Consider the following 14,397-nt stretch of genomic DNA (forward strand, 5'->3'; position numbering starts at 1 on the left):
TCAAACTTTTGCAACACAATGTAGGAAAAGGTGAAATTCTGTGATTCAGCAAAGTAAATAATGCTGCCATAAGAATACATATGACGTGACTAAACACTTACTCATCTGTAATGTTAGAACTTTGACAGAGGTGTCTTTTTCTGTGGGAGAGCTGGCGAGTGCTAACCTTGGGAAAATAGTGCTAGCTTCCTCTTCTAACCCAGCTGCTTTCCCAAATAATTCTTCAGGTTAAAAAAATAAACCTATTTGGTACCTTCTGATGTGAGTGCTCCTTCAAATGCTCTTGTTTGAGGGAGACTGGGTTTTATTTTTGACATTTACCTGTCTGCTTTATCCATGGTTTATGTGGTTATTTTACTGCACCCATCAGAGATTTGACGTTTATTCACTGGTCTTGTGTGAGAGGACCATGATGGATGCTCTGCTGTATTGGGATACTGCTCCTCTGTTCTCAGTCTGTCAATGCACCCAAGTGTTCTGTTTCAGGAAAAATGTATGAGCAGCAGCTCTCTGAGTGACTGCAGAGGTAATTTTGAGATATCTCTGTGGAACAATTAAACTAAAGTAAGCGTTTAACCAAACACCTCTCTACAGACAGGTATAGTTCCAGTTTCTGCTAAAGTGACTCCCAACCGCTTATTTTGTGAGTGAAGGGGCTGAGTCCTTCCCACATTTACCTGGAGTGTTGCCCTGCTTTCTGCACTGCTGTATTGGACAGCAGGGTAGAGAAGTTATTGATGTGCAGTCAGGTATGCACTGTGGAAATCACAATCCTTTTTTTTAGCATCTGAGTGGGATGTGTCTAAAGAAGAAAAATCACGACCAAGGAAAACTTGAGCTCTCCTTAACAAAATGTACCACGTTTTGTGTGGATAAGGTATTTAACATCTCAAACCCCTTTTCTCCCTTGGTAAAACAAGTTGCCTGCTTCAACATTATGCCATTAGCCAGGTGAAATATCATTCATCTCCCAAATCCAGTTTGTGTACCTAGGTGCTTCTGAGTTTCTCAACCTTTCTTTTCACAGCTGGTTTTTCACCAAATTCTGTTCATGTTCCTGTTTGAAGACAGTCAGTTGACCAACTGCTTTGTGGAGAAAGGACTGGACTGACTTGTGTAGCTTATGAAATCTTTGTCAGCAAGAAAGGTCTTTCTAGGACTTACTGTCTAGTGAAGTCTCAGTTGTTTCTCATTCTGGCACAAATGCTTGTTTTTCTACTTGCGTGATTTCATTGTAACTTTAGACTTATAGGAATTGATTTTTGGGGAGGGAATAGCTGTCTCTTCGTGCTTATGTCCTTTGAAAACCTTTAATGTACTTGAGTGCACGAGTTGTGCCTAAATGCTCTCACCAGGTTAGCTGGTGGGTGCCACACACACTGTTCAGCAGCATGACGGTGCTGCAGCTGTTACAGGGCTTTGATGAGACAAAGAATTACGTGAACTTCTTGTCATAAAATAGTTACCGCTTTATTGGGGATAAAAGAGGAAAGCTGACAGAGTCGGGGGGCAGTGGCAGCGGTGGGTGAGGGCAGGCGATGCCGGGAGCGTCCTGGCGCGGGGGACGGGCGGCCGCGCTCCCTCCCGCGGGCCGGGGCGGCTCAGCCCTCCCAGAAGCCGACAAAGAAGCTGCACAGTGAGTGCCACCGCTCGGTGCAGTAGGTCTCCGCGGGGTCCTCGGTGGGCTCCGGGGCGGGGGCCGGCGTGGCCGGGCCGGGGTCGGGCAGCAGGCGGAGCTGCGCCTCGGGCGGCGCCCGGCCCGGCCCGCACAGGCGGGCGCTGAGCGGCGCTCCCGGGGCGCAGGGATGGAGCCGCCGTCGCAGCCGGGACAGGATCTGCCGCCAGTACTGGTGGCTGCGGGCGCCGTAGGCCGGGCAGCGCCGCGGCTCCCCGCGGTAGGCGCAGCTCCGCGCCGTCCCGCCGCCCGCCGCCCGGCAGCTCAGCCGCAGCTCGCTGGCCCCCGCGGCCGAGCGCAGCTCCCAGCGGCACCGCTGCTGCTCCGGCGTGGAGAACCGGCCCTCCCGCGCCTCCTCCCGGCCCGCCCCGCCGCCAGCGGCGGCCCCCAAGACGGCCAGGGCCAGCAGCGCCAGCGGCATCCTCATCCTCGGCGCCGCGGGAGCCTCCTCGGTGCCTCAGAGACGGGGCGTCCCGGCGGGGACCCCGCCGTCCCGCCGCATTCTCCGCGCCCTGTGGACACAAGGACCGTGCCGGGCGGTGCCCCCGCGGCTTCCACCCTCAGCCCGCCCCGCGGGAGCGCAGCCCCCGGGGTCTCGCCAGCCCGAGCCGGGCGGGGCTCGTCTCAGCAGAGGGGCGCGGAGCGGGCTTGTCCCTCCAGGGTGGGGCTTTTAGCCCTGGGGTTTTTAGCTTGTGTCCGTCCACCCTCATGCTCCGCTGACGGCCCGCCGATGGCGGCGAGGTCCCAGGATCATCCCGGCCAGGAAGCCTCGACGGGACAGCGCCAGCAGGGAGCCCGCACCCGCCGGCTGCGGCATCGCTGCTGCCGCTCGGCTGCCAGACCCGCCCACGGGCAACCCGCTCTCCTAAAGCCCCGTCCTTTCTCCCTGCACCCGGTTTCCCCCCACGCACCCCGGTGTTCTCCGCGCTGTCCCGAGGCACTCACGGTGCGATGTGGGCTGGGTGGTGGTGCGGGACAGGAGTGCGCGGCGGCTCCGCGCTCCCGGGCTGCCCGCGGCGGGCCCGGCACGGGGGTTATCAATGGTCGGGGACTGCCCCCGCCAACGCCCCTCCCCGGCCACCGCCCGCGGGGGACAGCGCGGGGACAGGCCGGTAGCGCCGTGCCCCGACGGCACCGGCTGGCGGGATTTTCCCCGACACGCAAACACACGCACGCTTTGTCCGAGGAAACCGCACGCCGGTATCTCAAAGCCATCCCGGGACTGCGGCTCCCTTGGGAAGTGGCGAGGAAATGGGGTCCGGGGGCCGAGCCGGGCAGCGGCAGCTCGGCTGTGCGGGAATCTCCCTGCGGGAGCTGATGGGGGAATGGTTGTGTGCCTGATGGACTAGAATCGATTTATTTATTTTTCTTTGGAATTGATGGAGTTAAAAGGGATTCTCATTTTCGAAGTAAAATATCGATGTGGATTATTTAGGATGGTTACTTTTTGTTAATGTGGTGACAGTCTTCTCTATAGGATGTGTTTTTAAAAAATGCCAGAAGTTTCATAAGAACGTAGACATAAGCTTTATGTTACTGCACGTTTGGGGATGGGAGATCAGACCCCCATTTCAGAAATCTCTTGTCAGAATTAGGCCCTCAAAATCCACATATGCTTCAGTTTCATGGGTGATGAACTTTGTACATCTGTTCCAAAGTCCTTATTGTTCTGACTCTGTTACTCAAAGATGAAGGCCCTCAAGTTACCAGCAAATTCCTGCTGTCTCCTCAGTATTGGATCACCAGAAGAGCATGTGGCACACTGAGCCCAGCCCTGTACTGCAGAGATACTCCTCGCTCAGGGCACTTGAAGGGGAGGTGTAAGCTGTCCCTGAGCTGTCACAAGCTTTTGGAAAAACTATTATTGGTAGATATGCGCATATATATATGTGGGTATATATATATATGTATATATATAATCACACTCATATACCTCTTGTATTTATACTCCACATTTACATTGATGTGGAGATCTTACCCAGCCCATAATACTGTCAGTGTAATGTGGTCGCTGGACCACAGCTGTCCTAAGGCAGGCAGGATGGTGAGCTCAGTGCAGGCCATGGTGAACCCTGATGCTCATCTCTTGACAGCTGGTGTCAGCACCCTCCCCGCTGTGCAGAGGACACCCAATGTCAGCTGCCACCCTGGCCCTGCACAGTGACCAAGCTGTTGATAGAGCAAATTTAAAATGTAGCCTTCTTTACACAACAAGATAAATGTTGCTGTAATGAAGACTGACTTGGACAGTGTCATGTGCTCTCGGCTTTCTTATTGTGTCATCTCTCCTTTACAGTGACTTCTTCAAAGATCCCCCATGCTTATAGTAGGCTAAAATCTGGCAAAGGATCCCCAAAGAATGGGGCTTAGGCAACAAACCGTAGGAGAGGGTTTGCAACCAAGAATTTCGAGTGGAAGCTGATATCTCCTTTTGGCCTGCAATTACATAAAGAACCATCTCTGAAGGACAAGGCTTAGCTGACTGTTAGCTGTGTGTGGCTGCTTTCTCAACATGCTGTATTGTGTATATTGCTTTCATGGGTGCTGAGGACCCCCCATGGGCTGTAGGAGAAATCTTGGCATGTAACTGAGGGCTGTGGGTACCATCAGGCATAAAGAACTGCATTGTGACTTTAAAACCCTCTATGACTCCAATGAGCACGTGGCATGTCATGTACCTTAGCTTATGAGTCTGCCAAACATTGGAGTTGCTTTCAAATTAAGTTCTGACCACCTGTAATTGCTATATATTATTACACTGAGATCTTCGTCCATTTTCCACATTCCACTGCTATCATTTATGCAGTGAGAAATACGTTTGAGTCTAATACATTTGAGATCACTTTTATAGCAGTTTATTACCTTGGAGGAAAATATTACTGTGTGTTTTAATGAACATGTTGCTATTATACTTTTTAGACAGATTACATTAAATCTCATATAAGTTATTACTCCTCAGGAACTAAGGAAAGAAAATGAAACAGACTGAAACTTGTCTAACCTCCTCATACAGTGATTAATCTTCCTTAATCTTTGCTATATTCTCCTAGTACCTATATTTACACACATATTTTCCTCCATGATTGTGACCCATCTTTTGCAGTAAAACAGATGTTAGTCTTTGATACTCATTGATTCCATATTAATTTTCTTGCAAAAACTACAATTTTATCTCCTGGATTTGATGGGGATATAGTGGGGGGGGGGGGGCAGGAGAGAGGGAAGGATCATTCTTACATTACTCAAATCACTGTATCCTTTTGTTCTGTGTTTGCAGTTTAAATCTAGTTAGTCTGTGTTGCTGCTGTAGCTGGATTTTGACTGCTCTTTCCCTACTGTACCCCTCACCTTAGAATAACCTTTATAGCTCTAAAAGTCAGCTGGTTAGGAAGTTATTTTTGAAAATGTGATCAGTGTGCACTGTGGCAAACATAGTTGCCTTGTCTCTGCAGAGAGCCTGAAACAAATCCCTGAGGAGTTAATGGGCCTGTCCATCTAAGCAAATGACATTAAGAGTGTGGTTGCTATGTGAATCCTACAAGAAGACTAAACTGGAAAGAATTACAGATATACCATGTTGGCTGCAATTTGGACTCTAAAGATTCTAAAACAAATTCCAAGTTAAAGTAAACACTCATAGGACCAGTTTAAAACACGGGATTCAGTTCAATAGAGAGAAGTGCAAGACACAGATCTAAAACACCTGCACAAATACATGATGGATGCTGACTAAGTAATGTGTCACAGAAAAGCATGCACTGTATGTGATTCACTGTAGCTGAATGTGAGACAACAGTTGAGCTGCAACTGCAAAAAAAGCAAACACATAAATAAGGATGTCACCTATAAGACACAGGAAGTAAGGCATTGGCTAAAACCGGGCTTTGAGTGGGGCATTGTATCCAGTTTAAGCATTACTCTTCAAAAAAAGATAAAGATCAACTGAATTGAGTCTGTGAAAGAACACTGAGAGCATCACAGACCTAGAAAACTCGATTTATAATGAAGTGATTTAAACAATGGGCTTGTTAACCTAACAAAGACAAGAACTAAGTAGGCAAATATGACAATAGTAAAAATTGAATCTATTATTTAATTAAATCTATTTACGCATCTTTTAATTTTAGAAGTTCAGATCATACCCTTAATCACACTTTTCATTAGTCAGTGAATAAATTATCCTGTTAATTTTTAACTCTGAACTGAAAAACTTATATTCTGTTTGTAGGCCACTTCACTCACATTGAAGATATTACCCAGGAAATGGTGTTAGGGCTTTGATTTCAGGGGTTGATCTTTAAAAGTTCAGTTGAATTAACTGTTTGCATTTTATAAAAACTCCAGTCATTGTGAAAAATAATATTTATTCCTCTTACTTCAGTCCCTAGGATTGCAGCAACAGCTGTGAATGATTGCAAGAACAGTGTTGCTTTACAAGTGGAAAGTAGTCAGTCTCCAGCCCTGTCATTATAAACTCCTTTTCAGAGAAGTGTGTAGGATAAACAATGTTGATGGTTCATAAACTTAAATTGTTTAAAATATACAAGACCATGGCTATGTTTAACCTACTTGTTTGAGTTATCAATCTTCCAATTTCTTGTTACTGGCTCAAGAGAATAACATCATATTTAACGTGTCTACAGACTGACCTTCTCAATTACCTGGTTTTGTTCAGAGCAAGTCAAGCTCTGCATGGTATAAAAGACAAAAACTGGTGGCTGAAGAGCTATGCAGTAACATTTATCTCAATTTGGTCATGAAGCAAAATGAAATATTATCTTACACTGGGAAGGTGCCCAACAGTCCCATTCATCTCTGCTGACCACCTCAGAAATTCAATCCCTAAAGGGTATCAAGTTTTTACTGGCTTTACTGGTAGAGGTGTCTAGTGCTTCCTGTCTAGTTATGTTGAAGGATCCTCTGTGTGCAGACAGCTGTGAGGTCCCTTGCTCTGAGCTAGAGCACTACAAGGCAAAGTTGTGAGGCATTTTTTATTCTCCTTCCATCACAAGCTGGCAAATAAGCATGACTACTGAAGAGTTTTGTAAGATTAAGTACAGGTTCATTTACTATTACACCTTTGACTTGCAGATAGCTGAAATTCTAGGGTCTGTGCCCTGCCCCAAATTGTACAGAAGGAACAAAGTGAAAAAAGAATTTCCTTGCTCAAATTTTCCCATTCTGAAGTCTCTCCTAGGTACGGTTTAAGCACTCTTCTATGGTCAGACCGATGCTTTTCTCCAGTTTTTGACATGTTTTTGTGTTGATTCTTTCTTTCTTTGCCAATAAACTGCTACTGAAGTTCAACCCAACCTTTCATTTGAAAAATAGCTTTTTGAAAAATAATAGAAAACTTAAAGAAGCTGCATAGGATTGATCAGGGGATTTATAAATCAATTTCTTATGCTGCAGAATCATTTTGAAATTACCCATGAGCCCATCCTTCAGTCAACAGGTCATTGACTGAATGCGCTCTTGGAAGCAGTACATAGCAGAATGCTTCAGAATCATCCCAGAATACAGTTTCTCCTCAATACATTTGCTTTAACAAAAAATGTTCCAGATATGTTTCCACCATCTTTACCGTCTCACATTCCTGCAGACTTTTTGACGAGCTGGTCTGAGTCATTTGCCTTGTTCTCTCCAAGGCTGTGTTTTCCCACTGGGGTTCAGGATATAGTGAATTAAGTTTTTAGTACTAGTTCTTTTGCTCCATGGGAACTACTTTGTTTCTTGCACCATGTATATATTCCTTTCTTTAACTGACTTATATATTCTCAACTCAGATTTCTGATTAGAGATGCATATTTGCACGCTAATTTTTCTGAGTATGTAATTTTTCGTATTTAAAATGCCACTTCTTAAGTGTTTTCTTCTGTAATCTGCCTTCCACTGTGAGGATGTTGCTTTATCGGTCATGTAAAGGCTACCATGCTTACTCTTTACATTCATCAAACAAACTTTTTTACCTTACGAAAAAAACTTAGGAAGTTTTTAATTTTTGTTTCTCAGATGTTTCTCAAAGAGTCATTGTAGTCTCTGTTCACAGAGAACCCACATGACTGACCACTATTTCCTACCTTCGTTCTTCCCTGTGTAATTAATGGACTGACCTCAGACAAGGCCTCTTGCTGAGCTGGGTATGGGAGCTGCTAGAACACCCCTACCACTCCGGGCTTTTCTATCAGCTGATCAAAACTGCAAGTCTTGTGAAAGGCTGAACTTCAGCTTTGTCTTTTCCGTTCTTTAATCTCATTCAAAATAACAGTGAAGGAAATCAGAGAAAGAATTTTTTTCGGCGTGTACTAAACAGAGGACTTCATTAGGATGCCAAAAAGACCTTTTCCTTTCATAGAACTTATGGTTGGTCATCCTACAGTCAATTTAAAGAAGCTGAAAATACATTCCTTGTTGTTGTAGCAACGTGCATACAGACCTACATAGAGTTAAAAATCCTTGCAAGTGTTGTAGAATGAAGATGAGCTCCCTTTTAAATTGCTCTTGGCCCATTATTTTAGACACAGACAGAAGGGGTGAGGGGGACCCATTTAATCTGAACACTGCTAGAAACACGAAGTGTTAAAATTAGCTCAACAAATGCATCTTGACACTATTTCTTGGCTGCAGTGTGGTGGAGATGACCAACATGCCAGGAAAGGTTTATTTTATAATTTAAGTGATAAGAGTAGCTGAACAGCAGAAGGGTGTGGGGAGCTAAAAGGATGAGGGAGATCAGCTATTCAGATGTTACCAGAGCGTGCTCACATCAGATGGTGTGAGAGAGCACTTCTATTGAAGAGGCAGCAGGAACATGAGGAGAGCAGACAGCTGGTAATGTAAACCCTGGTACTGTAGCATGAGCTCCCCATTCACCACGGATGGGACGAAACATGTTTTACAGATCACTGAGAAAACTCAGAGGGGTGGGATTGCTTCTCATTTTTCTCCTTCAGAACTTCACATTCTGAAAATGTAAGTTGTGAGGGTTTCATTAACAAAGTGTAGTTGCAGAGCGTTTCAAAGAGGAAACAAATTGTGATTATTTAACAAACAAATTGTAAACAGAAGACCGAGTTCTTTAAAATGTGTCTTGCGGATTGAGTAAAAAACTTCAAGGCTATATGGTGGAATACAAATTTAAGAAAAAAATAAATTTCTAGAACCAAAGATCTGATCTACCAGATTCCAGTTAAAATCCTAGAAAACCTAAATGGCAAATCTATAAAATATACATATATATATATATATGTGTGTCTTCTGCCTCTAAAATCCTACAGCATAAATCAGAATATCATGCTAATAAGGAAAACTGCCTGTGTCATTGAAAACACACTATAGGTGAGGCTGAGAGACAGCAATGAGCATTTCTTGAAAAGAAATCATGACTTTTCTAAGTAATACAGAAACAATAGTGTCAATACTCAGTGGTATTAAATGACATGAAAATTTCCCCCTGTACAGCATGCTGTTCTACCCCAAGGGTTATTTCTTTTGTTTCCTTGGGTTTTTTTTTTGGTTTGGATTTTGTTCGGTTGTTTGGTGGGGGTTTTGTTTGGTTGGTTTGGTTAGGTTTGGCTTTGGAATGACTCTCGTGACTGGACTGCAGGGGAGCAGGCATGTTGTAGCAACACTTAGGGAGAAAGTATATTTTTGGAAGCATATGACTTGAGGCATTGTTTGAGCTCAACTTGAGCCACCCCAAAATTACACATTTCAGCTTTATAAAGTAAGACATACTAAACAACAGTTGAAGCATTTACAATTCAAATTTTGTGCCTGTCTAGCTTGCCTGTCACTGAAAGTTAGGCTTAAATTCACAAAGGGAATTGTTCAGAAGGGAAATAAAATGTTGTTTCTACAAAAAAAAATAAAATAAATAAATAAACAGAGTGCATATTCAGATAAGTAACTATTGTGCATTATCTGGAAGCAAAAGTGATGGCAGTAGTGAGTGCAGTGACCTGTACTGTGAACAAAATCAGTTTGAATTCTCAGATATCAGCACAGCACAAAAGGCATTGTGTTTTTTCTCTGTTCCCTTGTCCTTGGACTAGACCCAGCCACATCCTCAGAGGTGGTGCCTCTGAGGATCATCATAGCAACATTTTACCGCACTTCAAGGAAATGGCTTCCTCTACAAACATCTTTAAAGTTACTTTGTACTTCTTCAGTAGCATAAGCTGTTAGCAGCACAGTGAAAATCCACTCTCTTTTTGAAAGAAGTCTGCAGTGAACTGCAGTGCCCCCAAAGCCCTATTGTTCCCAGTAATAGCTGCTCTATGTTACTTGTGATGATAACAGATATTTGAGGGTTTTTAAGCTCTTGAGGAGCTTTAAACTAAGTCTGGCAGCACACCAAGGAGGTATCGATCTGGTGCTACTGTAATTCACGGCTTGGATCCATTGGTACTACAGCAATAATTACCCCTATCAATTAATTTATTGTCACAATGTATTTTGGCAGCACTAATATAATGCTGTGGTCCAAAACATGAGGCAATATCTAATTACCAGTCTGATCTCTTGAAACTCAGCTGCTTTATGTATTTCTCGTCTTCTGTTAACAAATGTGCACCAGGAACATTTGTCGTGATGTTGTCTCTGACTATATCATTGGCTTAGGTGTTAGCAAATACTCCATGCTCTGTGTTATTTTATGCATTCATTTATTTAAATTACTGTGAAAAATCGATAGTTCTTATTACTTTGATTATATTTTTTTTATTTCCTGAAATCTAAATGGTAAGGCTGGAGAAACTTTTCAGACTGACCATCCAACAGAAGAGCAAATCCAGCTCTGCATACATAGTAAAGATCATTACCTCTTGTCAGGCTTTTAGTACGATCTCTAATTGCTACCAACTGATTGTTATAGCTTTGTTACCAACAGCAAAAAATTGGAACTGCTTTGCACACTGGCTCATTTATACCCTGTCTGTTGCTGTCCTGCATTACTGGCTTTTTTTCCCCTGTCAGCTAGTCAGTCTAGTGAGCTTTTCCTCTCATCCTAGAGTGGATATCTTCACTTGATCCAGTAAATCTCTCTAGACATGTTTGACTGTTTGGCCTAGATTTTCCCCTGATTGTAATAGAAGCTCAGACAACTTGCCCATGCAAAGGCATCACGGGATTTGAACCCATGGAATAGTGTGCATAAACTCCATTCAGCCAGTTCAGATTTAAAAATGAAAATAGTAAAATGAAATCATGTGTTGTCAGAGGGTGGGTGCAAAGATGAATTTAATTAGTTAAAAATATATTAAAATGTTGAACTGCAGAAAGCTGTATGAAAATGGTCTTTAAAGAAAAAGGGGAACCTAGCAACGGTTTCTGCGAATTTTACAGATGGAAATGACTTCTCACTACCGAAACTAAACTAAAACTATCCCAAGATGAAATTCTGTTTCTCTGGTTGATGAAGATAAACCTACATTTTCCCTAGCATTTTCATTCATTTTATGCTATGCACATGTAAAAAACCCTGGGTACGTGTCCACATGTTGTTTATTGCTTATTGTTTATTGTCAGTAGTTCCACTGATAGGCAGTTTCATGTAGCTTGTTAACTTAGTAAAACGTGAAATGCATTCGTAAGCCCTGGGTTTTCTAAAATGTCTTGAATGATTAGACACAGGCAGGCACTGGGGAGGAATGTAACAAGCCCAGATCAGGACTGCCAAAAGTTTTTTCAAGCCAAATATGCTAGAAAATAAAATCATTACTTTAACATCTTTGTGCCTGTCTTTGGTGTAAATGCACATTTGTTCTTAAGAAAATTAGAAATCTGAGGAATTGCTCATACCCAGGAAGTGCATCCTGCTGCATGTCTCTTTACAATAGGAAGGGCAAGAGGTTTTAGGAAAGTGAATTAAATTATTACAAGAAGATATAGTTGAGTTAAGTGGTGGGAGTCCGTAACCATGGTGATGAAACCACTTTAGTACATCAGAGTCCAGCAGGACTGGACTGACAGTGCTTAACATCCAGAAAGCCACTTTAACCTCCCAAGCTAAGGGGAAAGAACAGTTTATGAAGAATAGAGAATTTTTCACAAAAGAATTTTTACTGATATTCAACTGCTTGAAATATGCTTAATATGGTGTTTGTAGGTGAATCATCTGAAATCCAACACAAGAGGCATGATTTTGGCAAAAGCAAACCAACAGATGCTTCTGACAACCAAGTTGTGTAACAGGTTTCTCTTTTTGCTACCTAGGTCACCTGTTTTTCAGTGAAAGCTTCACTGAAGTGTTAAGATAACCAGCTAAGTATCAGAGGAATAAGAAAAAAATTGAGGTATGATAAATACATACATACACACAGTTGAGGTATGATCTTGTTTTACATTACATTGATATTTCCACTGCATTCAGAATTTGCTAAAGTTGCACATATCTATAACCATGTGGATGAGGGTGGTTTTTTGGTTGGTTTGTTTGGGGTTTTTTGGGTTTCTTTTTGTTTGACTGTTTTGGGGTTTTTTAATTTATCAAAAAAACTATATGTAACAGTAGATCAGAACTACTTAATTAGTTTTCCATTTGTACATGTATTTAGATGTAATTTATAAGGACACAGTGTTATTTAGTTTATATTCAACTCAGCCAAACAAATTGCAGCAATTTAGCAAGATATAAAAGGAGGAGGGAAGACTAACTTCGTAAAAAGATTATTTCCTCTGATGCCTTGGAAATATACTTTGCAATATAAAAGCACTAATATCCCTCTGCAATAGCTGCATGTCTGTGTGCATTTGTGAAGGAGAAAGAAGACAGGGAAGGTGAAAAATTTTCTCAGCGAGTAGAATGCATGGGTAGATTTTCAGTATAAGAGGAGGGGAACACCAGGAGCAAATCTAGTCTTGTTAGGTTTTGCTTATTAGGATTTTGCTAATAGGGAGTTTCTTTAAGAATGTATTTTTCTGTTGCTGTGGTTTGAATTGGAGAATTGTCCATAGGTTTTATATTTTCTTATGACAAGTCACACATGCTTTTTTAGTCCCTTCTCATTCCTGGAACTGATATGTGTAGAAGCGGTGCTGTAGTTGTAACACGCTTCCTGTTCAAGTCAATGGGACAGAACTCTCTAAGGGATGGAGCCCGCTGAAGCTCTTGCAACAGAACCAGAAGTGTAACAGGCACTGGGGGAGTCACATTTCAGGGAAGTATCTTGCCAGGTGTGTCAGTATATCCCCGAGATGGATTTTAGTGTGGAGAGGGTTAGATGAGACGTCTCTTAGACCTTGAAGATATATTTTTGGGGTTTATTTTGAAGGAGATAAAAAATTCCGACATTCTTAAAATTTGTGTTTCTGGTTTGTATAAGAAGAAAGAAAGGTATCAAGGTATCAAAAGTACCAAGGAAAATCCTCTCACAAATTCACTGAATCTTTAACATCTGAATCCATGTACATATGATCACCTAGAATGTAATCAAAGGGAATCAAAACAAGGGATATATCTTTTTTAAGGAAATACTAGGTTTATTGCTCTCCAAATGAGACACTGGTCATGCTGAATGATAGTTGGTAAATGCTAAGGAAAATGGTTAATTGCTAAGAGAAAGGAAATACACCAGTGGCATCTCAAAGTTCTCATCTCTATGCTTTTTTGCCTTCGAGAAAATATCTAAGAATCGTTGCATGCAAAAAAAAAAAATCAAGCGTCTTAAGCTCGATGCTTCTGAAGGAGATAAGCTGTCGTAGTGAAGCAGGACTAGAAATGATCTAAAGATTACACTACACCTCTGCCCCAAGACAGGATTAACAATGTCACTGTCACATCTGACAGATGATTACAATGTCATCTTAAAGACTTTTACTGACAGAGATGCCATAACCTTCCTAGTCAATCTACTCCAGTGCTTAATTATCCTTATTCTTAGGAAGTTTTTCTAAAGTCTTGCCTTGGTCTTTCTTACAGTTAAGCCCTTTACCTCTTGTCCTGACAGAGCTGGCCGTGAAGAACAGATTGCGGTCACACCCAGCTATTCTTTAAGGACATATTCTGGAAAAGAGCAGGATAGTAAAAGCACATTTTCCCATAAGAATGAATGATGGGGGAAATGCATGGATCACTCTTCTGAAAGATATCAGCTATGCCATCTATGAGACTGAATGCCTAAGAAAACTCTTGCAGTGTAAGATGTCTTGATGTCTCTTTCTGGACAGTTCCATCTTCATCATCTTCCTTAGATAAAGCAAGGTCAGTCAGTCACAGGTGAGGGACAGAAGAAATGGGGCAATGATGGTGGTTAGCGGAGCACGGTGTTAAATGATCAGCAGCAGAACTCTTAAGTAGTGGACAGAGAAGCAGAGGATAGTGAGGTGCCATTGTATTCTCTTAATGTCTGCTGAACCCTTTTACACAGACAGAAATGACCATAAAGTTTCCCCAGTATTTTCTCTCCTGTGAGCCATCCAACACCTGTTTGCTCTGCCTTTTATTGCTCTTCATATCTATAAGTAGTTAAACGGGTTCAGAGAGATGACCTGGTCACTTTTAATTTTGTGGGCCAGCTTGCTTTTGGGAAGGATTAGCTGCCTAAAGTGGTAGGACAAAGGAAGGATTGCAGCTGCATCAGCTGATAGTAGCTTAAATCTCTCTGGAGTTGTAGTGTTAGTTCTCAAACACCATCCTTAAGTAGTTTCAGCCTAATACAATAATATATTTATAACATTTGAGGATGAGGAAGACTCTAGCTCAATTTCATTAAGACTGGATT

At 42.5% G+C, this 14,397-nt stretch overlaps 1 protein-coding gene across 1 annotated transcript; it reads right to left on the bottom strand.

Moving 5' to 3' along the window:
• Positions 1 to 1,473: 1,473 nt before the first annotated feature.
• On the bottom strand, positions 1,474 to 2,934 carry FGFBP3 (fibroblast growth factor binding protein 3). The gene is given in 3 exon segments (XM_064662885.1): positions 1,474 to 2,102; positions 2,105 to 2,187; positions 2,587 to 2,934. Coding segments are annotated over 3 exon segments (888 nt in total). The 5' UTR covers positions 2,891 to 2,934; the 3' UTR covers positions 1,474 to 1,601.
• Positions 2,935 to 14,397: the final 11,463 nt, after the last annotated feature.

Source organism: Pseudopipra pipra, chromosome 8 (genome assembly GCF_036250125.1).
Source record: "Pseudopipra pipra isolate bDixPip1 chromosome 8, bDixPip1.hap1, whole genome shotgun sequence".
NCBI lineage: Eukaryota > Metazoa > Chordata > Aves > Passeriformes > Pipridae > Pseudopipra > Pseudopipra pipra.